The sequence below is a fragment of the Solea solea genome, chromosome 19, assembly GCF_958295425.1.
Source record: "Solea solea chromosome 19, fSolSol10.1, whole genome shotgun sequence".
Taxonomy (NCBI): Eukaryota; Metazoa; Chordata; class Actinopteri; order Pleuronectiformes; family Soleidae; genus Solea; species Solea solea.
The window spans coordinates 18,486,324-18,509,319 of record NC_081152.1 but is presented as its reverse complement, the minus strand read 5'-3'; the positions used below and the strand labels follow the sequence as shown (position 1 = coordinate 18,509,319).

Here is a 22,996-nt window from a genome sequence, read left to right as displayed (position 1 = left end):
TTTGTCAATATCTCCTGAGAACATCACCTCTCGCTGCCTTCAGTGGAGCTGTGTTTCAGGGAGATATTTAATAAAAACTGTTTGTATGTTTCAGTTCACTCGGGTTTGGATCCCAGACCCTGAAGATGTGTGGACCGCTGCAGAGATCACCAAAGATTACAAATTGGGAGAGACTGTTCTTCATATCAAATTGGAAGATGAGACGGTATTTAACATCACATGTTGTCTCTATAATATATTATATATGTGTCTTGATTATACACTGACTGTGTTTTGTGATTTTTCTATCTCAGCCTGTGGAATATCCCATCGGTCCAAAGAGTAACGCTCTTCCTTTCCTACGTAATCCTGACATCCTGGTGGGGGAGAATGACCTCACCGCTCTTAGTTACCTGCACGAACCTGCGGTGCTGCACAACCTCAAAGTCCGCTTCCTGGAGTCCAACCACATCTACACATACTGCGGTCAGTCTCTGCCGATCCCAGATCAGTTGCAGTTCAACCCCATGTGTGCGTATGGTACATGAACGCTGAAGTCAGGTGTGATGTGCTGTTTTCAGGTATTGTCTTGGTGGCCATCAACCCATATGACCAGCTGCAGATTTATGGAGAGGAGGTCATCAATGCCTACAGCGGGCAGAACATGGGGGACATGGACCCTCATATCTTTGCTGTAGCTGAAGAAGCTTACAAGCAGATGGCCAGGTCAGATCTGCACCTGTCTGTGATCAATGTATCAGTTATATCACAAGTTATTGATCCCTGAGGCAGGACATAATATGGTGTAGGTGGATAATTATAGTGTTTTATATCTGTTCATACAAATGTTAGCAGGTATAAATGTAAATAATATGAAAAGCTGGCATAAATATACACAGTAACATTTGCTGGAATAAATGCATGTTAGCTGGTAAAAAAAATACATACGTTAGTATTAGCCACTACAAATATTTTAGTTGGTATATACACCTATCTGTATTTATACCAGTTAAAGGGGACATATTACCTACCTACCAGTCGCCAAAGTGTGGAAAAAGAATACTCAGTCATGTTTTCGTCGTCCCCCTTAGTGTAAGTATAGGCGATAAAACACGCAATGTTGAATTCCCTGCGCCTTATGATGGCAGCATGCGCATTTCACCGCGAATGTTACCGCCCACCAGTAAGTTTACTTCGAGAGCTCCACCTTGTCCCTATAAAATGCGAGAGTGCAGGCGAGGGAGGAAAAGCGGTATTATGTCAACGCGGAGGGACAAGTGTGCTGTTGGTGGCTGCACAGTGGAGCACAGTGTTTTACACAAACTTCCAGCCTCAGAGGATTTTATATATGAAGCTAATGTGCCGGATAAAGTCAGCAAACGTGTGTTCGCACCACTTCGCATCAGACTGCGGCCAGCGGTCGCTGTATTTAGTCAGCGACTGTATTTCACCGACGTACAAACACACACATTTTCAAGAAAAGGTCAAATAGAGCTCATAACTGACCATTCTGACACGTCCTAATTAAACATATTTGTTCAGTACGTCCTCCATGACCGGAGCACAGACTCAGTCTGATACAGTCAGATACAGCGGCAGTTTATGCAGCTCGCCGAAATTGTCAGAGAACTATCGAAGGGAGGGGGAGAGGATTGGAGCGGAGGGAACAGGAGCTGAGTGAGCGCAGTAAAAAGGACAAATCAGAAACCCCCTGGAAGAAGTGGGTGTGTGTTTGCCTGTGTCTCATTTGCATGTAAAGGGACCAGGCACAAAACCGAGCGTTCTGAAAGGGGCGGTTTTGGCAGGGTTATTGAATATTTTTTTACTCACTAACTTCAGTGTGTAAATGTATACCAGCTAATGCTAATGTGTGAATTTATACTTGCTAACATCTGTGTGAACACAGGCATGTGAATTTATGTAGACTAGCATAGGGTTAGAGTTAGCCTGACATGTTACATAAATGCTGTATAAATATTTATATTACCATTTAATACACACTAGATGGCACAAATACTCATATTAACTAACATTTTAGCTGCTAAAAATACAGATGCTAGCTGGTACATTCCTAAACTGTTATTGTTATTGTATATGTATTAGCGCACATTAGCTGGTATATATATACATATATATACGCTCATTAGCTAAAAATACTTTTATTATTAAGTACATTAGCTGGTGTGTATATATATATATATATATATATATATATTATATATATACACTCAATAGCTAAAATACTTCATTATTATTAAGTACATGTGTTAGCACACGTTAGCTGGTATAAATACTAATTAGGTAAAAATACTTTTATTATTAAGTACATGCGTTTGCACATGTTAGCTGGTATAAATCCATTCATTAGCTTAAAATACATTTGTTGTTAAGTACTAGTGTTACTAGTGCCCACGTTAGTTGGTATAAATACATGTTAAGTACACATTAGCCTTTGTCAACACTCATATTAATGTTACAGACATATAACGTAAGTAGCCCTGTAGTGTTTCTGTGACGATGACTGTCTTTTGTCACTGCAGGGACGAGAGGAATCAGTCCATTATCGTGAGCGGAGAATCTGGAGCAGGAAAGACAGTTTCTGCAAAGTACGCTATGCGTTTCTTCGCTACAGTGGGAGGTTCGTCTAACGACGCAAATGTAGAGGAGAAAGTGCTGGCCTCCAGTCCCATCATGGAGGTGAGTGTCCTGCTGCGTGATGTCACCTCCTGTTTGTGGAACACAGACCATCATTGGCTCGGTCTCCTTTGTTCACCAGGCCATTGGAAACGCAAAGACCACCCGAAACGACAACAGCAGTCGCTTCGGAAAGTACATTCAGATCGGGTTCAGCCGACACTACCACATCATTGGTGCCAACATGCGGACGTATTTGCTGGAGAAGTCAAGGGTTGTTTTCCAGGTGAGTTTATTTGTCAAGATTTTTTATTTTTTTTTAAATGTGGTTGCACGAGGTACTGACGCATAATCTACGCTGACTGTGCCTTTAACACCCCTTGTGCTATGGACCACACTTCATGTAGAAAATGATACTGAGAAACATATTTTAAATATTTATTCAGTTGCCTGTTCAATGCTGTCTAACAGTGGGATAAGGCAGTGCCTTTATTGAACCCTGCACCCTCTCATAGTACAGTCAGCTCCAACTATGTGTCAGTACCTTATGCAACCACACTTCAGAAAAACCGGAACCACCACTTTAATCTCTGTGACACAATTGCAGGCTGAGGACGAGAGGAATTATCACATCTTCTATCAGCTCTGTGCCTCTGCAAGTTTACCGGAGTTCAAAGACCTGAATCTCAGTGAGTCTATCATCATGATCATGTGACCTCCTGACCACACTCACACAAGTGAACAGTAAAATCCAGGATCTCTTTTCTCTCTCTCTCTCTTTCAGCCAGTGCAGAGGACTTCACCTACACGTCCTTAGGCGAGAACATCTTTATTGAAGGAGTGAATGATGCTGAGGACTTTAAAAAGACCAGAGAGGCCTTCAGCCTGCTGGGTAAGGACGGACCCTGTGGTCTATCATCATCTCAAGTCACATGGTCTGACATGAGAACACATGACTAGGTTATGTAGGGATAACTAGAGATGGGTTATTGACATTGGACACAGGTTGGTGGTGGAGAGCTGTGAGTGAGAGTCCTTCTTACTCTAACAGAGAGCAGGCTCTAATGTTTAAAACCAATTTGGGACTGTAAATTTAAACCATTACATCAGCATTTATTTCCCACTGAGTCATATTCCCTCATTTGGATTGACTTCTGTGGCGGCTTGATGATAACAACACATCTAACTAGCTACCAAAGGGTCTGTCCTCACGTGTGAAACATCTGTGTGCTTTCAGGAGTGAAGGAGAGCACTCAGAGCAACATCTTCAAAGTAATGGCCTCCATTCTTCATCTGGGGAACATAGAGATCTGCTCCGATAGAGACGGAGAGATGTGTCACATCTCGGTAACATTCTCACACACACACACACACACACACACACACACACACACACACACACCTCAATCATGAAAACAATCGGGACAGACTAAAGTTTACTGATTTGATCTGGCGTTCCACACGTGCACCTGATCCAGATTTCTGTTAAATTCTAATACATTGTCCTACCTGGAGCTTGTGCAGTCAACATGCGCAGTCTCATTTTTGCATATGGCCTGCAGGAATGGCTGTAGACATGGGTGGATGAGGTCATTTACGTCATGTGCACAATAGTGGACTTGGAAAGTATAAGTGCGTGTGTTGTGTGTTGCAGAAGGGCGACTCCCACCTGAGCGACTTTTGCAAACTGCTGGGGGTGGAGCACAAGCAGATGGAGCACTGGCTGTGTCACCGGAAGCTCGCCACAACCTCGGAGACGTACGTGAAGGCCATGTCCCACAAACAGGCAAGCAACGCCCGCGATGCCCTCGCCAAACACATCTACGCGCGCATGTTTGACTGGATCGTGGAGCACATCAACTTGGCCCTGCATACGTCCTCCAAACAGCACTCCTTTATAGGCGTCCTGGACATCTACGGGTAACTTCTCCGGAGTGTCATCACACAGTTGCTTTCAGTGTGTCGTCAGATGTTCGTGGTGCGTTCACACCGAACGTGTGTTTTTATTTCCTCTGTAGGTTTGAGACGTTCGAGATCAACAGTTTTGAACAGTTCTGCATCAATTATGCCAACGAGAAACTTCAGCAGCAGTTTAACTCTGTAAGTTCATTTTGTGTGTGTGTGTGCTTGTATGCGTTACCTTTTAGGACATTTTCATAAACACTGACCCTGTCAGGACCAGTAGTCCTCATGGAGAACAAAACCTTAACCGGTTATGGTTAGAGTTCGGAGTGAGTCCTTACAAGAATAGTTGCACAAACCTGTATTTGTGTGTTTTTGTCTATTTGGGTGTGGAAGTCTCCACATTTTTGTTTCCAGAAACCTCGCCCACATTTTACCACAGTATTCATTATTAGTGTGACTAATTAAAAAAAACTGTCATGGAGCTCAGAAGAAGTTCCTAGAAATAATTTGAAAACAACAAATGTGTGTGTGTGTGTGTGTGTGTCTGCAGCATGTGTTTAAGCTGGAGCAGGAGGAGTACATGAAGGAGCAGATTCCCTGGACACTGATCGACTTCTATGACAACCAGCCGTGTATTGACCTGATCGAGGCTCGACTCGGCATCCTGGACCTGCTGGACGAGGAGTGTAAGGTACGAACGAACATCACTTTCTTAGGAACAACCTCCTAGGACTCATGTTTCTTGGTATAACATGTCTTCTTGTTCTTCTTCTTCTTCTTCTTCTTCTTCTTCTTCTTCTTCTTCTTCTTCTTCTTCTTCTTCTTTTTGTTTCTCAGGTTCCAAAGGGAACAGACACAAACTGGGCTCAGAAGCTCTACAAGCAGCACAGCGACAGCGCTCACTTCCAGAAACCACGCATGTCCAACATGTCCTTCATCATCATACACTTCGCCGACCAGGTGAGCAGAGGTCATGCCCTCCGCCATGAGTGCCAGGTGTTTGAGCAGCAGCAGAACAGGTGACGGCTGATAACGGGTGACGCTGTGTTTGCAGGTGGAGTATCAGTGCGACGGTTTTCTGGAGAAGAACAGAGACAGGGTGTACGAGGAGCAGATCAACATCCTGAAGGCCAGCCAGGTGAGATGCAGCTGACCTCTGTTCAGTGACCTTTAATGTGATGATGTCCATGTGTAGTGCCTGTAAAACAGTAAAAAAAAAAAGGCTGTTTATTGCATGCTCCATAAAAATGTGTTACTTGCTTTCAGCCAAATTTGAGTGATAATAAAAATCACTACATTTATAAAATTAGCTTGAAAAGAGTATTAGAAAGAAATCGTATAAACCTCTGAGAATAATTTAAAGCATGAGTATAAATCAAACCTAACGCCACCTTTGCTGCCTCTCTCAGTCCCAGCTCGTCGCAGATCTGTTTCACGAGAAGAACGACGCACCCTCCACAAAGTCCTCCAAGGTTAATGTCCGCGCGGCAAAGACGGCGCCCAGAGCTCCGAACAAGGAGCACAGGAAGACCGTCGGACTCCAGGTGAGTTCACACTGCTGCAGGTCGTCCGCTGTCAATCTCGTGCCGCTGTGACTCACGTTTTTTTATTTAATCCAGTTCCGCAGTTCCCTCCAGCTTCTCATGGAGACGCTGAACGCCACAACGCCACACTACGTCCGCTGCATCAAACCCAACGACTTCAAGGAGGCATTTACGTGAGTGTGACGTTTGTTGTTTTCTGGAGTTACAGCAGCACACAGCAAGAGTCCGTCAGCACTGGCTGATGTTTTTAGATGTCACGTGATGCAAGTTTTCATTCTGCATCACCTAAGGTTGAAGTCACAGACTCAGTCAGATTTTATCCACTTAACAAAATTAAGTTTTTTCACATTTTGGTGAAATCTACAAAGCTGAAGTAAGTGGGACTAATTTAAGAATTCTTATAATCACACCAGAACGAAGAATTAGGATAATGTCATAAAAATCATGATGTAAAGAAACCCAGAGGAACAGTGTTTGTGTGTGAACACACTCTGTATGACCTGCTCTGTCAGTATTTGTGACTCGTGGTAAATTAGATGATGAGTCAGTCACATGTCGCGTCCAGACTCAGGTTCCCTCAGTTGGCTCTAAACCTCTGTAGGTGCTCACACGATGCCGAAGAGAAAGATGAGGTTGGACGCCATGTTAAATCTGAGCGATTATCACCTGGACGCTAACCTTCACAGGAGTTTAATGCGTTTTCCTGTTTGTCGTCACAGCTTTGACTCGAAGCGAGCGGTGCAGCAGCTCCGAGCGTGTGGTGTTCTGGAGACGATCCGGATCAGTGCGGCCGGATATCCTTCCAGGTGAGTCCTCCTCTTTTCATCGTCACCTGTTCTGTGTTTCTGCCTTTTATTTAAGAAGAATATTATTGGCTATGATTGATAACGTCAGTGTGGTTTGTTTATCGCTGTGGAGTTCAGACAACTTAGTTAGCTCCTTCCATGAAATCTAATCATCAGTGACCGAGACATTGGTAGACGTTTTTCTAATCCATGCGGTTCACACTCACTCTATAAAACGATTTAATTCCATCATTTATAATTTGGTTTAAAACATTTAAAAAACATTTAAAGACTTGAACATTCTGATCTAGAATTTACAGACTCTGATCCACATGAAGAAGCAGAGACTTCAGCAAAGTTCAAACAGGAAATGTAGTTGTAATAACGGCAAATAAACTGCGTGTTCCCCGTCTCCAGGTGGACGTACCTGGACTTTTTCAGCAGGTATCGAGTGTTGATGAAGAAATCTGACTTGATGTCATCAGACAGGAAGCTGGTGTGTAGAAAACTGCTGGAGACTCTTATCAAGGTAATGACTGACACTGTACTTCAAGTATATCTGTATATGAAATGTCCGACACTGACGAGCTTCGCAATAATCTTCCCACGTGTCTCAGGATTCTGACATGTTCCAGTTCGGAAAGACAAAGATCTTCTTCCGCGCGGGTCAGGTGGCGTACCTGGAGAAGCTGCGTGCCGATAAGTTCCGCGCGGCGTGCATCATGATCCAGAAGACAGTCCGCGGGTGGCTGCAGAGAGTCCGGTACCGAAAGATCCGCAAGATGGCTATCACCCTGCAGAGATACGGCCGAGGATACCTGGCCCGCAGGTATGTGTGTGTGTGTGTGACTCACTCACCGTGCTGGTTTCACGTGTGATTGTGGCAACACTACTACATTTACACTCGGTCAAAATGTGTCCCTGAACACATCATGGTCTATCCTCAGTGTACATACAGTGTGAAGGTGGCGGTGGTCTCATGGGTGAGAGGTAATGATGTCACATGTCCTGACCTGATGTCTTCCTCTGCAGGTATGCCGAGTACCTGCGTTTGACTCGAGCGGCGATTGTCTGTCAGAAACAGTATCGCATGGTGAGAGATCGACGGGCGTATCTAAGAACGAGACAGGCAGTCATCACCATCCAGGCCTATGCCAAAGGAATGTTTACACGCAGGATTTACTGGCAGGTAAATAAAACTCTGTTTTTATTCTGACGGTTCTTGAACGCGTCACGCCGTGCTGCCTCTGTAGCTCTTTGTGTCGCAGCCGTAAGCAGTGAAATAGAGACAGAACGTTTCCAATTAAAGGTGGAATGTGGTGAGGCAGACTCTCACACTGGGTCCTTTGCTCTGTAGTTCCTCCTGCACCACAAGGCCATGATCATCCAGAAGAATGTCCGCGGCTGGATGCAGAGGAGGAAGTTCAGGCGGGCACGTAATGCTGCCATCATCATCCAGTGTGCGTTCAGACGAATGAGAGCCAAGAGGCAACTGAAGCAGCTGAAGATCGAGGCGCGGTCGGCAGAACATCTGAAGAATCTGAACACGGGCATGGAGAACAAGATTGTCCAGCTGCAGAGGAAGATGGACGACCAGGTAACGCTTGCCGACACGTCCACGGTGCCACGCTTGCTGCTACTGCGTCACTGCTCACCGAGTCTGTCTCCCTGTTTCAGTCCAAAGATTACAAAGCTCAGAACGTGAAGCTGCAGCAGGTGAACACCACGCTGGAGTCGGAGGTCAGCAAAATGCACAAGGAGCTGGAGGTGATACGAGGTCAGCAGGGCGATGGAGGTCAGCTGACATCTCTGCAGAAGGAGCTGGAGCGGCTGAGGAAGGAGCTTCAGGAGGCACACGCACAAAGGAAGAAGTTGGAGGAGGAGCACAGCAGTGAGAAGATGTCCCTACAGCAGGTGAGGTCATTTTCAATCAGGTGCGTGGTCATGAGCAAGACACCAGTGTCCTGATGATGTCATCGTCTCTGTTTCTGACCGCAGAGGGTGGAGGAGCTGGAGACAGAAAACACTCTGCTCAAGAGTGAGAAGGAAGAAATGAACCAGAAAATCCGTCAGCAGGTGAAGACCTCTGCAGGTGAGAAATTGTTCTACCACCTCCAGCCAGCAGGTGTCACTGTTTCAGTACCATAACATAATAACATCATTAAATATGAAATGTATTTGAAGTGCTTTGGGTTTGTAACGCTAAAACTTAAACAGTAGGTGTCAGTAGTGTACTATGCTCAGCCGTCTGTGTGTGTTCCTGTCTCTGTGTCTCTCAGAGGACAGTAATGCATCTCAAAGAGAGGTGTCCCTTCAATCGGAGTTGGACGCAGAGAGACAGAGATACCAGAATCTGCTCAAAGAATTTTCTAAAGTGGAGCTGAGATGCGAAAACCTGAAGGAGGAGCTGTCCCTGACCAAGGTGAGGTGTCACCTGCACAGTCCATTGTTCTGTTCATGATCCACTCCTCAGGCGGCCCACCATTGCCCCCTGTAGGCAGACATTTTCACTGGGTCATGGTTGTGATGTGATGGAGAAAGAGCTGTGACTTTAACTTTGTCTCCTTTTCCCATAATCCTTCAGTTCCAACCTGGCCACCGGAGGAATGAGTCCAATCAGAGTAGCCTGGAGTCAGACTCTAATTTCCCATCTGTGTCCATGTCAGAGGTTGGAGACACAGAAGACTCAATTCAGCTGGTGGAGGTGAGTCTTTGTGAGGTCAGAAGGTGATGACAGAACAGGCAACGGTTGGATGAGACGGTGACTGCTCTTATTTTACAGGAAATGGGGATGGAGAAAGCGGCGATGGACATCAGTCTGTTTATGAAGCTGCAGAAACGTGTGCGTGAGCTGGAGCAGGAGAAGAAGAGGCTGCAAAGCACCGTGGACAAGATGGAGGATCTCGCCAAGCGCAGGGTGATGATGACGATGATGATTGTGTTGGTGATAACGATGATGTTTCACAGAGCAGAACGTCTGAGTGTTTTCTGATTCCTCTCAGGGCTCGGAGGCCAGGAGTCCGACCTCGGATCAGGAGGCCGCAGATCTGACGTACAACAACCTCAAGGTACGAACATTGATGCACGTTAAACGCATGCGACATGCGTGGATGTGTTTGACACACTTTACTGTGAAATTAGTTAACTTTAACATTAGCCCAAGGAGAGCAGAGCAGGCACTAAAAAGGCACCAGGTACCGAGTACTAACCTATGGAAAAGCAAAAAAACAGAGTTGAGTCAAGTGGAGCTGAGTAGTGCTATAACTGTATAATGAAGAAGCACCCTTAGTCACATGTCGCGTAAACATGTGATAGTAATGCAACATGAATTATTGCTTCACGTTTTGTGTTCCTTTGCACCCTGCAGAGAGAGGAGCTGGAGTCGGAGAACAAGAAACTGAAGGACGACCTGAACACGCTGAGGAAGAACATCGCCGAGCGTGCGGCTGAGAACAACCCAAACAATGAGCTGCAGGACAGCTACAACCTGCTGCTCAGTCAACTCAAAGCAGCCAACGAGGAGCTGGACGCCCGCAAAGAGGAGGTGCTGATCCTCAGGACTCAGATCGTCAGCTCTGCCCAGCGACAGGAGCAGAACGAACAAGTGGTGAGTTTGACGACAAGACATCGGGTCACGTGTCACATCTCAGGTTCCTTAATGCTGGCGCTAACAGTTCACCCTCAAGCTAAGTCCTGTCTCTGGATTTACAGACTGAAGATTACCAATCATAGATCAGATGAGCATCTATGTTCTCTTTGCTTCTTCTCACTGAAGAAGTGTCAGTAACCATCGATGTTTCACTCTTTCAGCAGCAGAGTGAGAACGTTCCCAACGTTTCCGAGGTTCCTGACGTTCCTGAAGTTCCCGAAGTTCCCGAGGACAAAGAGGAGGCGCTCAAAGCGTATCAAGGACTGGCCGAGTCCAAACGGTGAGTGACACGTTTCCTGACTTCTTCAGGCACAATTCATGTCTGGAACAACATGGAGTTGCTGTCTACATGATGCTTCAGGACCTTTGACCTCACCCAGCAGCTGTGTTTCTGCATTCATGACATTTAAGCTTTGCTTCCTTATATTCTCCAAGTCTGCTCTTTCCTCTTCTGCCTGTCTGTCTGTCCCTTTTGTCCTCTGATGCTGACCCTTTGTTTCTTTTGACTCTATGTCCTCTGACACTGTCCTTCTGTCTGTGGACACCAGTCTCCAGCAGGACTGGTGTCTTCTGAATGAAGATGGCGAGCTGGCGTTGGCAAACCACGGTCTCAAACAAGTTGCCAGGTTTCTGGTCCTTTCTTCTTTTTCTGCTTCTTTTTCCAAACACAAACACACACACAAGCAGTGACTCGGGTGTCACGTGATCAGGTTTGGTTAGAGACCTGACATCAGGTGGTGGGACCTGTGCTGTGTCACATCATCCCTTTACAGGGATATTTCATGTGTTTTGTTGTCGATTCCATCATTGGAGCAATATTTGCTTTGTTTTGATTTTCTCCTCTCGTCTGACATTTCCTCTGTATTTCCAATTTTAATTTTCCCTGTTTTTGCTAAATCTGTTTCCAACACATTCATTCACACACGGCTTATTTGTCAATATGCCAACTCCTCCCTTAAGTGTAAAAACTTAATTGTGACATTTCAAGACAGGCTCGTGTCAGTACCTCATACAACCACACTTCAAAAAACCTAACCTTTACCTGACCTGTGGACGTCCTCCTGTCTTCAGGCTCCTGGAGTCGCAGCTGCAGTCTCTGACACGTCAGCACAAAGACGAGATGGACGCTCTCCTCACTCAGATCGAGCTGTTGAAAGACGACATTGAGAAGAAACAGGAGCTGCTCAGTTACACTATGTCTCTGTCCCCGGAGGCTCAGGTGGAATACAGCATCCAGCAGGAGATCACACGGCTCACCAACGACAACCTGGTGAGGAAGGCCGCAGGTCGCAGACACTGCACCTGGACATTACCACGGGTTCTCTAATGCCGGGGTGTGTTTGTCCCACAGGACCTCAAGGAGCTGGTAGAAAAACTGGAGAAGAACGAGAGGAAACTGAAGAAACAGCTGAGGATCTACATGAAGAAGGTCCAGGAGCTGGAAGGTGAGACGTATGCCTCAGTCTCTGTGTCTCTGGAGCTAGAGGGTGAGAAGACGTGTAGATGTGAGAAGTCTAGAGCTGCAACTACATTATTTTCATTCTCGATTAATCGTTTGGTCCATAAAATATCAGAAAACCTTAAAAAAATGTTGATCAGTATTTGTCAAACTTGAAATCGTGTTTTAATCATGAAAAAAGCTTCAAAGCAATTCATCGATTATCAAAATAGTTGTCGATTAATTTAGTAAACGATCAATAATCGATTAATCAATTAGTTGTTTCAGCTCTAGCGAAGTCCTACCTCTACCTCATGTCTCATGTTTGTGTCTCTTGTCTCCGTCTCAGCGGCTCAAGCAGCAGCGCTGAGCAGCAGATCAAGGCCAGAGCTGACTCGTCAGGTGACGGTTCAGAGGAAGGAGAAGGACTTTGAAGGAATGCTGGAGTACGACAAGGAGGACGAGGTCTTCCTGTTAAAGTCGCTCATCACAGGTGAGCTGTGAGGTCACGTGTCGGCTGACCACGTGGTTATGAAAGATGTGTCTTTAACGTGTTGTTGTGTTCCAGACATGAAGCCCACCTCTGTGTCGGCGACCGTCCCCTGCCTGCCGGCGTACATCCTCTTCATGTGCATCCGCCACGCTGACTACATCAACGACGACCAGAAGGTGGAGTCTCTGCTCACCTCCACCATCAACGCCATCAAGAAGGTCTTGAAGGTGAGCGCGCGCTCTCTCTGCGTCCACCTGCATCTGTGACCGCCACGGTGGTAACGTCTCCTCTCTGTCCGTGCAGAAAAACAGCGACGACTTCGAGATGACGTCCTTCTGGTTGGCCAACACGAGTCGTCTGCTCCACTGCCTGAAGCAGTACAGCGGCGATGAGGTGCGACGCATGCTCCTGTGAGTCAATGGTCCACTGTCAAACCAGTCCAAGTCTTAAATGGCACCACGTGGTTTGTGTTGCAGGCGTTTATGACGCAGAACTCGCCGAAACAGAACGAGCACTGTCTGAAGAACTTCGACCTGGCCGAGTACCGGCAGGTGCTGAGCGACCTGTCCATCCAGATCTACCAGCAGCTCATCAAGGTCGCTGAGGGCATCATCCAGCCCATGATTGGTGAGAGGGCAGGGGGCGGGGCTAAAGCACTCGCAATATCAGGTGTTTCTGTCCTCCAGAGGGGTTTTACATGTTCTCCACAGGCTGTTTTAACTAAGTCATTTACTGACGTGGTGTCAGGGTATTTGAGAATCGTCTGTGGTCACATGACGTCAGACAAAACGAGAGGTGTCCCGGTTGTTTGACCCTCAGGACGTTCGTTCTCCATCCCTCTCTGTCCCCAGTGTCGGCCATGTTGGAAAGTGAGAGCATTCCCAGCCTTGCGGCGGTGAAGCCGACCGGCTACAGGAACCGCTCGTCCAGCATGGACATGGACAGCGGCGGCCCAAGCAGCTACACTCTGGAGGCGCTGATCAGACAGCTGGGACAGTTCCAAAGTATGATGAGTGAACACGGGCTGGACCCCGAGATCGTGGGTCAGGTGATCCGTCAGCTGTTCCACTGCATCAACGCCATCACGCTCAACAACCTGCTGCTGCGCAAAGACGTGTGCTCCTGGAGCAAGGGCATGCAGCTGAGGTAGATGAAGCAATGACGTCACAGGGATGTCACCGCACGCACACAACCGTCTCTAATGTCTAATGTCTCCGCCCCTCAGGTATAACACCAGTCAGATGGAGGAGTGGCTGCGGAGTCATAATCTGTACCAGAGTAAAGCGGCAGAGTCTCTGGAGCCGATCATTCAAGCCGCACAGCTGCTGCAGGTCAAGAAGAAAACCACTCAGGACGCAGAGGCCATCTGCTCGCTGTGCTCCGCCCTCACCACACAGCAGGTCCGCCCACAAGTCACATGACACCTGTAGCATAACATATCTTGTATTGTGGGATCTTTACGTGGCGTGTACCGTGACGTGACGTGTTGTGTCCCCACAGATTGTTAAGTTGTTGAATCTCTACACGCCGCTGAACGAGTTTGAGGAGCGAGTCACTGTGTCCTTCATCAGAAACATACAGGTGAGTCCAAACAGTGATGATGCCTTTTACTTGCAGTTTTTCTTGCATTCACTGACCACACTGCTGATGTGTTCACTGTGTAGAATCGTCTCCAGGAGAGGAACGATCCCCCTCAGCTGCTCGTCGACACCAAACACACGTTCCCCGTCCTCTTCCCGTACACGCCGTCGGCTCTGAGCCTGGACGGGATGCACATCCCCGCCTCCCTCGGCCTCGACTTCCTCGTCAGAGTCTAACCCTCGGCGAGCGCGCTGGTGCTCACGTTCAGTGACGTCTTCACCTGTCGGAAAGCTCAGGGACAGAAACCATTTTTCACTCAGGATCAACCAATACAAAAAAATCATACTATCATCATTTTTCTAAATTCCCACAGTCCTCCAATGAAACACTAATGATGTTGTGTTCAGGTGCCAGAGGAAAAATGAAGACTTTGTCTGACTGCGTTTACAGTGTGCCTTTGATTCCTTCACCTGCATCTCCTTTTTTTAAACTGAACTTTATAAACATTTAAAAAAATGAAAATAGAAGTTTAATAATCACTACGTTCATGACAAGAAACACTCATAATAATAATAAAAAACATTTTAAAATTTAAAGTAGTTTCACTTTGGTTTGTTGACACCGATGTAAACAATAAATCCTTTAATCTATTATTGTAACAATACATGTTTTTGTGAATAACTAACATAATCTGCAGACCTGTAACCTGTTGGTGGCGCTGTATGTAGGAAACACACACACACACAGTGGCCGTTAGTGTAGCAGCTGTGTGAACACAGCATTTAGCTGATTCCCACAGAGTCTGGTGCACCAGCTGTGTGTGTGTGTATGAGTAAGGTGTCCGTGGTTTACCTGTCACTCAGGTGCAGACACACACAAGCCCCATCGATGTGTTCCAAACCACACACTCACTCACAGCAGTCCTCATGGTCACTTTATCTTTGATTTGAGGTTATCCCGGATAACAGGGCAGCCCGTGGACAAGTGGAAAGGGAACTGGGTTTGCCACTGCTCCTAATTCTAGGATGGGTCAAATGCAGAGAAATAATAATTTCCCTAAGGGGATTAATAAAGTATAAGATTTAGATTTAGACATGAAGAACAGCTGAAGCACACATTTGATGTCCTCACGTCAGGGGTTAGGACAAATACATACACAATGTCTTGACTGTCCTCTGTGACTCTAAAATATGTCTTCACTGTCCTCTCTGACTTCTTAGACTGACAGAATGATGCCTTCACTGTCCCGATTCTAATAATGAAAGCACTGTGCTCTATGTGTTCACTGTCAAAACCTCTAAGACTCTAGAAGATGTCTTAACTGTCCTCTGTGACTCTAAATCATGTCTTCGCTGTCCTCATTGACTGCTAATGTCTTCACTGTCCTCTGTGACTGTGAATGTCATCTTCACTGTCCTCTGTGACTAAATCATGTCTTCACTGTCCTCTGTGACTCTAAATCATGTCTTCACTGTCCTCTGTGTCTCTAAATCATGCCTTCACTGTCCTCTGTGACTCTAAATCATGTCTTCACTGTCCTCTGTGACTCTAAATCATGTCTTCGCTGTCCTCATTGACTGTTAATAATGTCTTCACTGTCCTCATTGACTCTAAATCATGTCTTCACTGTCCTCAGACTGACAGAATGATGCCTTCATTGTCCCCTGATATTAATGATGAAAGCACTGTCCTCTATACGTCCATCCTCTAAGACCCTAAGAGATGCCTTCACTGTCCTCTGTGACAGTGAACAAATGTCTTCACTGTCCTCAGTGACTCTTCAGACTGACAGGCCACTTACATTCACCGTCTCCTGAGGCTCAGCCCTGGGGCTCGGTCTGTTTTGAGGGGATGAAGTTCTGAGGAAGAGGATGTGGTGACAAGTCATTTCTCAACAACGTAAACATGACTGGTGTTGTGTTTGCACGGTGTGCAGCACCTCGAGTGTCTGTGTGTGGAGCAGGAAGCCGCTCGCAGACGCTTGTGTTTCTGTGGCTTCACTCGAACACAGCACCAGGAGCCTTTACTGTGGTGCCTCATGTAGGTGGGTATGTATATAGGGTAGTTATATATATATACATACATACACACATATACTGTATGTTTGAGTAAAACTGTTACCACAGCAGGTTTGGGGCCCTGAATGCATCACAATGAGTTCACGCAGTGCATTTCAGTTCAAGTTCAATTCAATTATATAACCCGATATCCCTGTACCAAGAGTGCTATTACTACTAATAACACATTTTTTAAATAAATTAACATATTCCAAACAGCAACTTGTACTTCCATGTATGTTTATACCTTTTCATATATATTTCTAATATATTAGAAATGTAAGTTAAACTGTTTAATGTTTTATACATGTACTGCTCGGTATATGTTTTACCACGTATGTACATTTGTGTTTGAGAGTTATCATAATAACTGAGGATGAAAAACATAATCTGCTGATGTCATTGAACAGTCATACACACACACACACACACACACACACACACACACACACAGGTTTGTGCAGCTATTCTTCAGAGGACACTGCAAAGTGTTATCACCAATCAGTTAATGTCTAACCTCAACCTTGACCATAACCACAATCCAAATCTCTGTCAGAGACTTAGCCAGTTCCTCGGGTATGACGTTCTGCATCATTAGGACGCCTGGTCCTGACAAAGTCAGCGTTTGTGCCAAAAAAAGGTCCTAAAGAGGCTGCAGATACAAAAACACACACACACTCTTTCAGTGTAAACAGGTGGCGGTGAGCGAACATGAAACCACAGCTCTCCATGTTTGCATCTCTCAGCTCAAACCTCAGCTGTGTGGTTTGGCGGGGGCAGTAAAAAGGGAGTGGGCGTGGCCTGCGTCTCTTCCCAGCAGAACACCAGAGAACGACCTTTAACCCTGTAACTTCCATGTTCCCTCTGCGTCTCTGGACTCAAGTGTTCCAAGTTAAAAAACTACAGGAAGTTGGAAGCTCTCAGTGAAACAGAGGAGGAAACGAGGGGGAAAAACCTGAGTTTTACCCGCTTCACAAAATCTGTGTCCGCTGCTTAAGTCGACAATATCTTGAGATTATAAAGTTTGTGTCACTTTATAAAACAAAAAAACCCACTCACTCTCTCAAACCAAAGTACAGAGAGAAAATGGACACAGGAGCTGCTGCTGGTCGACTGCTGCCTGTCCGGTAAGTTTGTGCCAATGAGGTAAATCTGAGAGGATGTTGCTCATCTGTAAATTCAAAAACATGAAATGCACAATCTGGTTGACATAGAAACGTGGGACCTTACCTACAGAAAGGCGTATTCTAAGGCTATTTATCTATTCTACACTAACATACTTATGGAGTAAAATATGACATTTCTGCTAGTAAACCCCCTGAAATGTAACACACCGGGCCTTGAAGGTAATTATTATTACATATTCTTTCTCTCTCTTTCTGTCTCTCTTCCAGCTGCTGCTGCTGTTGTTTACACAACATCCTGTCGTATCTGCTCCTCCTCTTCCTCTGTACTCAGGGGTAAAGATCTGCAGCAGAGACGGAGACGCTCAGCTGAGGACACAATGTATGTGAGGAGGACGTCTGAGTTGCTCCTGGTGATGCTGGCGGCGGCGGCTTGGGCTCAGAGCGGAGATGGGCGCAGTGGCACAGGTGAGACGTGGTCTCCTTGTGGGTTCTTTATACGTTTGTGGAACGTTTAGAGAAAGCCCATTTTGTTTTCACTTTGTATTAATATTTATTTATTAGTGTTGTAGGCTGTAATATGACTATTCACCTGATTTTTTTTGATGAGTCAGGAAGTTTTTGTTTGGTCCTGATAAAGTCATAAAGCAGTTATTCCATCTGTAATAACACTGTAAAAAATGATGTGTTTTCCCATCAGAGCGGCACAGACTCAGCTGCAGCTCTGACATCACCACAAAAGGGAACAGTTTGACCTGTGAGCTGCTGCAAGGACAACGCAACGACGAGGACGACGATGACGATGAGGACGAGGACGAGGACGACAGTATCCAGAGAATGTCTCTGTGGTAAATCATGTGTCATAACAGCGTGTGTGTGTGTGGGTGTGTGAGGTTGCCTACCTCAGGAACTGACATCCCTGCACTTCTCTTCTCACAGCGCCACCGACTGGACCCACACGCCGGCGCCCATCAACTGTGAGGAGAACAGTGGGAACACACTGAACACCAGCAAGCCGCCGGTTGTTGACTTCCACCTGACAGTTCACCTCAGGAGAGGAGGGACAATCACGACCACGCTCGACCTGAAGAAGATAGGTAAACACTGAGGTCACTGGGGTCAGAGGTCATCAGCTGTTCTGTAACCAACGCCAGGTCAAACGTCATGAGCGTCATAAGTGACACGCTCCTTTGTGTCAGGGATATTTGTGGCACATTGATACAAGTTCATTTCAATATTAAATAAATATGTTAAATTATATATTTAAACTTTGATCTAGGGCTGCAACAATTAATCGATTAATCATTTTAATAAATAAAAAAAATTATGAATATTTTCTGGTTTAATTGCACCACTAGTAGGCAATTAATCGATTATAAAAATAACTGTTAGTCGCAGCTCTACTTTGATCAGTTTGATCTGAATTCTAGATTTTACTGAAGATCAGTTGATAATTGACAGGCTCATGCATTGTCTCAGTGCTGCCACCATGTGGCAGGGAACAGCGCTCACTTGCTGGTGTCACTGTTGTCGTTGCTGCAGTGAAACCGAGGTGTCCTCATGTGCGGAACGTCACGTTCAATCCCGAGTCCAACCTGGTGGTCATCCACATCTACACGCCGCACGTCAAGGACTACCTGAGAGCCGACAACCAGCTTTTCCAGCTGCACATCTGGAGCTCTGACTCTGCACCTCTGGTGTGTTCACAAACTCAATGTTGGGGGATGTTTGGAGCAACAATATGAGTTTGACTTTCAGAGGGTCAGAGGTCACATGGTCATGTTTCTGTTTAGATCCAGAACATGACGTCAGAGACCAACATGAAGATTGACATGCAACATCTCCGCAGAAACACCAAGTATCACGTCAAAGTGCGGGCGATCCCCGTGAAGCTGCTGAAGGGTTTCTGGAGCGAGTGGAGTGACACGTTTACATTTATCACACCCACAGCAGGTGAGTACAAGAACAGCAGTGTGGACAGAGACCAGGGACTTTGTCTCACTGTGTGCTTTCTCTCGTCTTAGCTGCAAGAGACTCAAACGACAGCTGGGAAGTGAGGTCTGTGCCAACACTGGGTCTTGTCCCCCTGGTGGCAGTGATCATCAGTGTCGTTTTCTTCTGGAAGAAAAAGTAGGACATTTGTGTTGAACAGGATGTCTCTGAAAAGACTGCTGGTTCTTCCCCTCATCCATCTTTTCTTTCCCACAGCAGAATCTTCTTGTACATGTGGCCAAACATCCCACATCCCAAAGACACACTGGTGCACATCTGCAAACCCAACCCAGTGAGCTAACGACTAGCGCGCCACAATTATAATGCAAATATAACCAGCACAGAGCGCTAACCACTAACACACTGTTAACATACCGTTGACACACTGCTAAACCAACTAACATAATGCTATCATACCACTAACACAAACACTTGAGTCTAAACAGATTTAATAGCTGAGCTAATTGGTAACACACTGCAGTCATACTGCTAACACTGCTAATTGGCAACACACTGCAGTCATACTGCTAACACACTGCTAATTGCTAACACTGCAGTCATACTGCTAACACTGCTAATTGGTAACACACTGAAGTCATACTGCTAACACACTGCTAATTGCTAAAACTGCAGTCATACTGCTAACACTGCTATTTGCTAACAAACTGCAGTTATACTGCTAACGCACTGCTAATTGCTAACACTGCAGTCATACTGCTAACACTGCTAATTGGTAACACACTGCAGTCATACTGCTAACACACTGCTAATTGCTAACACTGCAGTCATACTGCTAACACTACTATTTGCTAACACACTGCAGTTATACTGCTAACGCACTAATTGCTAACACGGCAGTCATACCGCTAACACTGAGGTCATACTGCTACCACACTGCTAATTGCTAACACACTGCAGTCATACTGCTGACACACTGCTAATTGCTAAGACACTGCAGTCATAAGATCTGATGTTGACTCTTTGGTTCTACGACATGTGACTGTCATTGACTGTGTTTGTGGCTCCACAGCGCCACCTGTTGAACTTCAAACCGGAAGTGTTCAGTGTCCTCAGAGTTTCCCCGCTGCTACAGACAGAGATCTTCAGTTCTGACCTGGTCCAAACTACTGACCCCGTCCACTCTGGGGGCTCCCCTTCTGACCAGGTACCATCCACAGACCCTGTCCAGTCTGGGTCCTTCAGTTCTGTCCAATCTGGGTCCTCGAGTCGAGCCGACACTCTCTGCTCCACCCAGACATCAGACTGCAGGAGTGCGACCAGCATCAGCACAGAGGAGCTGGAGCTCGCAGCCCTGCTGGGTCGAGGTTCCTCCGACAGTGAGGAAGACCTCCAGAGCACCAGTCCTTCACCGCTCCATGTCAGTGATGGCGCCGAGCACAGCAGTGGAGCGGGCCAGCAGGAGGAGGCCTACGTCACCATGTCCAGTTTCTACCAGAGCAAGTAGAACCAGGGGGGTCAGACCTTAACCTCTGACCTCTCCGATCGTGACCTCTATGAATGACTCTTCTAGATTTATCCTGAGGAGCAGGATGAACCTCGTGGTGCAGTGACGTCATTGTCCCAAGTACAATCCATGAGTTGTTGTAGCATCATTTTCCAAAATGGAAGTACATTTTTCATAACGTGTGATCTTATTTGTAAAGTTTAGAATTGCTCTTTCTCATATACATATATATATACATATATATATATATGTATGTAATTTTTTTTTCATTGCATTAATTAATTAAATCATTGCTAGCTAGTGTCACCACTGCACATTTGAAGGCACCATCAGGTAGATCTGATTCTTCTACTTCTGGTTCCATCTTCAGGACAAAGGTTGAAGATGCAGTCACACGGATCATGTGATGTCATTCTGCTAGAGGTCACATGACCTAGTACTTTACAACAGTAATTTCGGGCGTTACTGACTGAGAACGGCACCCACACAGCGCCCCGCTGTGGCCGAGCAAAGGATGACAAAAATGCCAGTTTTTGTTTTGACATTTTACAGTATATATGTTGATGCTTGATTCACATGTGTTATATATGATTTTTAATTATCTACTGAACGCAAAAACCTAACATTAATACTTCACTTTACACGTCAGAAGAAAACTGACTTAGATGTCATTAAAAGTTGTTAATATCAAAAATCTGTTTGAACTCTTTATTGAAGCAGTGATCACATCACAACTCATCATTAGGTTGAAGTACACTTGAAGTACATGATGTAATTGGCACATGCGACTTGTGTGCAGTGACTTATCATTCAAATATGTACCCCGACAGCGACGAGGTATTCACCAATGTCAACGCCTCGGCTTCCATCGCGGCCAAAGTATTTAAACACAGTGACAGTGTCCTGCTGGTCCATTGAGACGCCCGAGTCGCTAAAACCCTTCCAGAGCTCATCGAAGTCCAGAAAGCAGTTGCCATTGCTGTCCATCATCCTAAAGACACTGACAAACATGACATAATCAATCACATGGTGTTGAAAACCTCAAGAGACGCATTTGAAGGCACCATCACGTGGATCTGATTGTTCTTCTGGTGCCATCTTCAGGTTAAAGGTAAAAGATCTGCCTTTGCCATCAGGGGTACATGACAGCGTGAATGACAGAAAATGACATGGAAGCCAGATCTTTGCTTCACTTTTGACTTGAAGGCTATGGTTTTAAACTTTTCATCAGCTGATGAACAGCCTGTTTAAGTTTAAATGCAGTTTTACTTTTCTTTTGTAAAATAACTTTTGAATACTCAAAATTTGGAATACTCAAATTTACAAACTGACATCTCACCCTTGATTTCTTTCACATTTAAAAATCACATGACCTGAGGAGAGTCAACTCACCCGCTCAGATCTTCCATCTCAGATGAGTCCAGGGACAGACCATACTTCCTCGACCACTTCACTGGGTCAGTGCAGTGCGGCAGGTCACTCTTGACTAGAGCTGCAACTAAAGATTATTTTCATAATCGATTAATCTGTCGATTATTTTCTTGATTAATCGTTTGGTCGATATGTTAATGTTGATCGGTGTTCGTCAAACCTGGAAATGATGATGTACTCAAATGTCTTGTTTTGCCCACAAACCAAAATGATTGACTTTTAATGATTTCTTTGTTATCCAGAGCAAAGAAATGAAGAAAATACTCACATTTAAGAAGCTTAAACAATCGCAATCTTGTTTTAATCATGAAAAAAGCTTTGAACCGATTAATCGATTATTAAAATAGTTGTTTAATTTAGTAATCAATTAATAGTTTCAGCTCTAGTCTTGACCTTCATCACCACCTCTCTGTTTAGACATAACCGCCATCTTCTTTTTTAGCTGCCATATAGACTATATTCACTGAGACATTTACTCAGTTAAAAAAATGAATGTACAAACACTGCTCTTTGTTCGAGATTAAACAGGAGAAAATACACATAAAGGTGGTATAAATATTGTTATTAAAATAGAAGTTGAAACACAACATGTGTCCAAGGTAAACTCTGTGACGCACACTCGAATTTCACTTGGTAAAACTCGCATCAAACATCTGCAAAAATGCTAGCAAACGTTAACAAACAACTAGAAATATATGTATCATGAATTAAAGACATGTAATGTAAAGATAGAAATCACAATATACCGAGAAAGAGCGTGGAAATGTTCACGATGTGATGTAACGGTGTTTCTCCAGTAAGAGCTCAACTAGAATCATGCTTAATGATCACAGGTGTGTGCGTGTGTCAAGACCAAAGCAATCGATCTCAGATCATCACGATAGCACCACTCTGTAGATCTACAACATAAATAATGAAT

General features: G+C 45.3%; 2 protein-coding genes and 1 long non-coding RNA gene across 6 annotated transcripts in view; 2 read left to right on the top strand and 1 right to left on the bottom strand.

Annotated features, from left to right (window-relative positions):
* Positions 1-14,604, top strand: part of myo5b (myosin VB) — a 29,058-nt gene extending 14,454 nt beyond the window's left edge. For 2 of the 3 annotated variants that reach the window (XM_058616847.1, XM_058616848.1), the window contains exons 2-39: positions 95-205; positions 294-465; positions 561-705; positions 2,520-2,676; positions 2,756-2,899; positions 3,221-3,302; positions 3,398-3,505; positions 3,851-3,960; positions 4,268-4,533; positions 4,632-4,713; positions 5,069-5,209; positions 5,356-5,478; positions 5,573-5,656; positions 5,928-6,062; positions 6,138-6,235; positions 6,782-6,868; positions 7,265-7,376; positions 7,465-7,676; positions 7,880-8,036; positions 8,205-8,444; positions 8,525-8,761; positions 8,846-8,939; positions 9,127-9,269; positions 9,432-9,551; positions 9,630-9,764; positions 9,850-9,915; positions 10,215-10,454; positions 10,658-10,776; positions 11,568-11,766; positions 11,848-11,941; positions 12,284-12,427; positions 12,503-12,654; positions 12,731-12,820; positions 12,904-13,054; positions 13,279-13,573; positions 13,653-13,827; positions 13,928-14,008; positions 14,092-14,604. In XM_058616847.1, the coding sequence (XP_058472830.1) occupies positions 95-205; positions 294-465; positions 561-705; positions 2,520-2,676; positions 2,756-2,899; positions 3,221-3,302; positions 3,398-3,505; positions 3,851-3,960; positions 4,268-4,533; positions 4,632-4,713; positions 5,069-5,209; positions 5,356-5,478; positions 5,573-5,656; positions 5,928-6,062; positions 6,138-6,235; positions 6,782-6,868; positions 7,265-7,376; positions 7,465-7,676; positions 7,880-8,036; positions 8,205-8,444; positions 8,525-8,761; positions 8,846-8,939; positions 9,127-9,269; positions 9,432-9,551; positions 9,630-9,764; positions 9,850-9,915; positions 10,215-10,454; positions 10,658-10,776; positions 11,568-11,766; positions 11,848-11,941; positions 12,284-12,427; positions 12,503-12,654; positions 12,731-12,820; positions 12,904-13,054; positions 13,279-13,573; positions 13,653-13,827; positions 13,928-14,008; positions 14,092-14,244 (5,454 nt within the window). In that variant the 3' untranslated portion in view covers positions 14,245-14,604. The remainder of the gene's footprint in view (positions 1-94; positions 206-293; positions 466-560; positions 706-2,519; positions 2,677-2,755; positions 2,900-3,220; positions 3,303-3,397; positions 3,506-3,850; positions 3,961-4,267; positions 4,534-4,631; positions 4,714-5,068; positions 5,210-5,355; positions 5,479-5,572; positions 5,657-5,927; positions 6,063-6,137; positions 6,236-6,781; positions 6,869-7,264; positions 7,377-7,464; positions 7,677-7,879; positions 8,037-8,204; positions 8,445-8,524; positions 8,762-8,845; positions 8,940-9,126; positions 9,270-9,431; positions 9,552-9,629; positions 9,765-9,849; positions 9,916-10,214; positions 10,455-10,657; positions 10,777-11,567; positions 11,767-11,847; positions 11,942-12,283; positions 12,428-12,502; positions 12,655-12,730; positions 12,821-12,903; positions 13,055-13,278; positions 13,574-13,652; positions 13,828-13,927; positions 14,009-14,091) is intronic. The other variant, XM_058616849.1, reaches the window with a different exon arrangement.
* A 2,511-nt stretch (positions 14,605-17,115) lies between these two features.
* On the top strand, positions 17,116-21,286 carry LOC131445877 (interleukin-7 receptor subunit alpha-like). 2 transcript variants are annotated; one of them, XM_058616601.1, is made up of 9 exons: positions 17,116-17,192; positions 17,460-17,657; positions 17,890-18,037; positions 18,129-18,286; positions 18,732-18,886; positions 18,983-19,142; positions 19,214-19,319; positions 19,401-19,473; positions 20,212-21,286. In XM_058616601.1, exons 2-9 carry the CDS (start codon positions 17,570-17,572, stop codon positions 20,644-20,646), a joined length of 1,323 nt encoding a protein of 440 aa, XP_058472584.1. In that variant the 5' UTR covers positions 17,116-17,192; positions 17,460-17,569; the 3' UTR covers positions 20,647-21,286. The 2 variants fall into 2 exon arrangements, with proteins under 2 accessions (XP_058472584.1, XP_058472583.1); XM_058616600.1 differs by having other exon boundaries at positions 19,398-19,473; positions 20,212-21,285.
* Positions 21,287-21,317: 31 nt separating this feature from the next.
* Positions 21,318-22,913, bottom strand: LOC131445878 (uncharacterized). The gene is made up of 3 exons (XR_009233857.1): positions 22,824-22,913; positions 22,039-22,144; positions 21,318-21,646 (listed from the first exon to the last, which is right to left on the bottom strand). It is a non-coding gene; the product is annotated as an uncharacterized LOC131445878 (long non-coding RNA).
* Positions 22,914-22,996: the final 83 nt, after the last annotated feature.

Excerpts from the sequence above, each read along its gene's own strand:
- LOC131445877 (XM_058616600.1), top strand. The coding sequence starts at position 17,570 with ATGTATGTGAGGAGGACGTCTGAGTTGCTCCTGGTGATGCTGGCGGCG. Across the intron at positions 18,287-18,731 it reads GCTCGACCTGAAGAAGATAG|TGAAACCGAGGTGTCCTCAT; the intron begins GTAAACACTGAG and ends TCGTTGCTGCAG. Across the intron at positions 19,143-19,213 it reads ATTTATCACACCCACAGCAG|CTGCAAGAGACTCAAACGAC; the intron begins GTGAGTACAAGA and ends CTCTCGTCTTAG.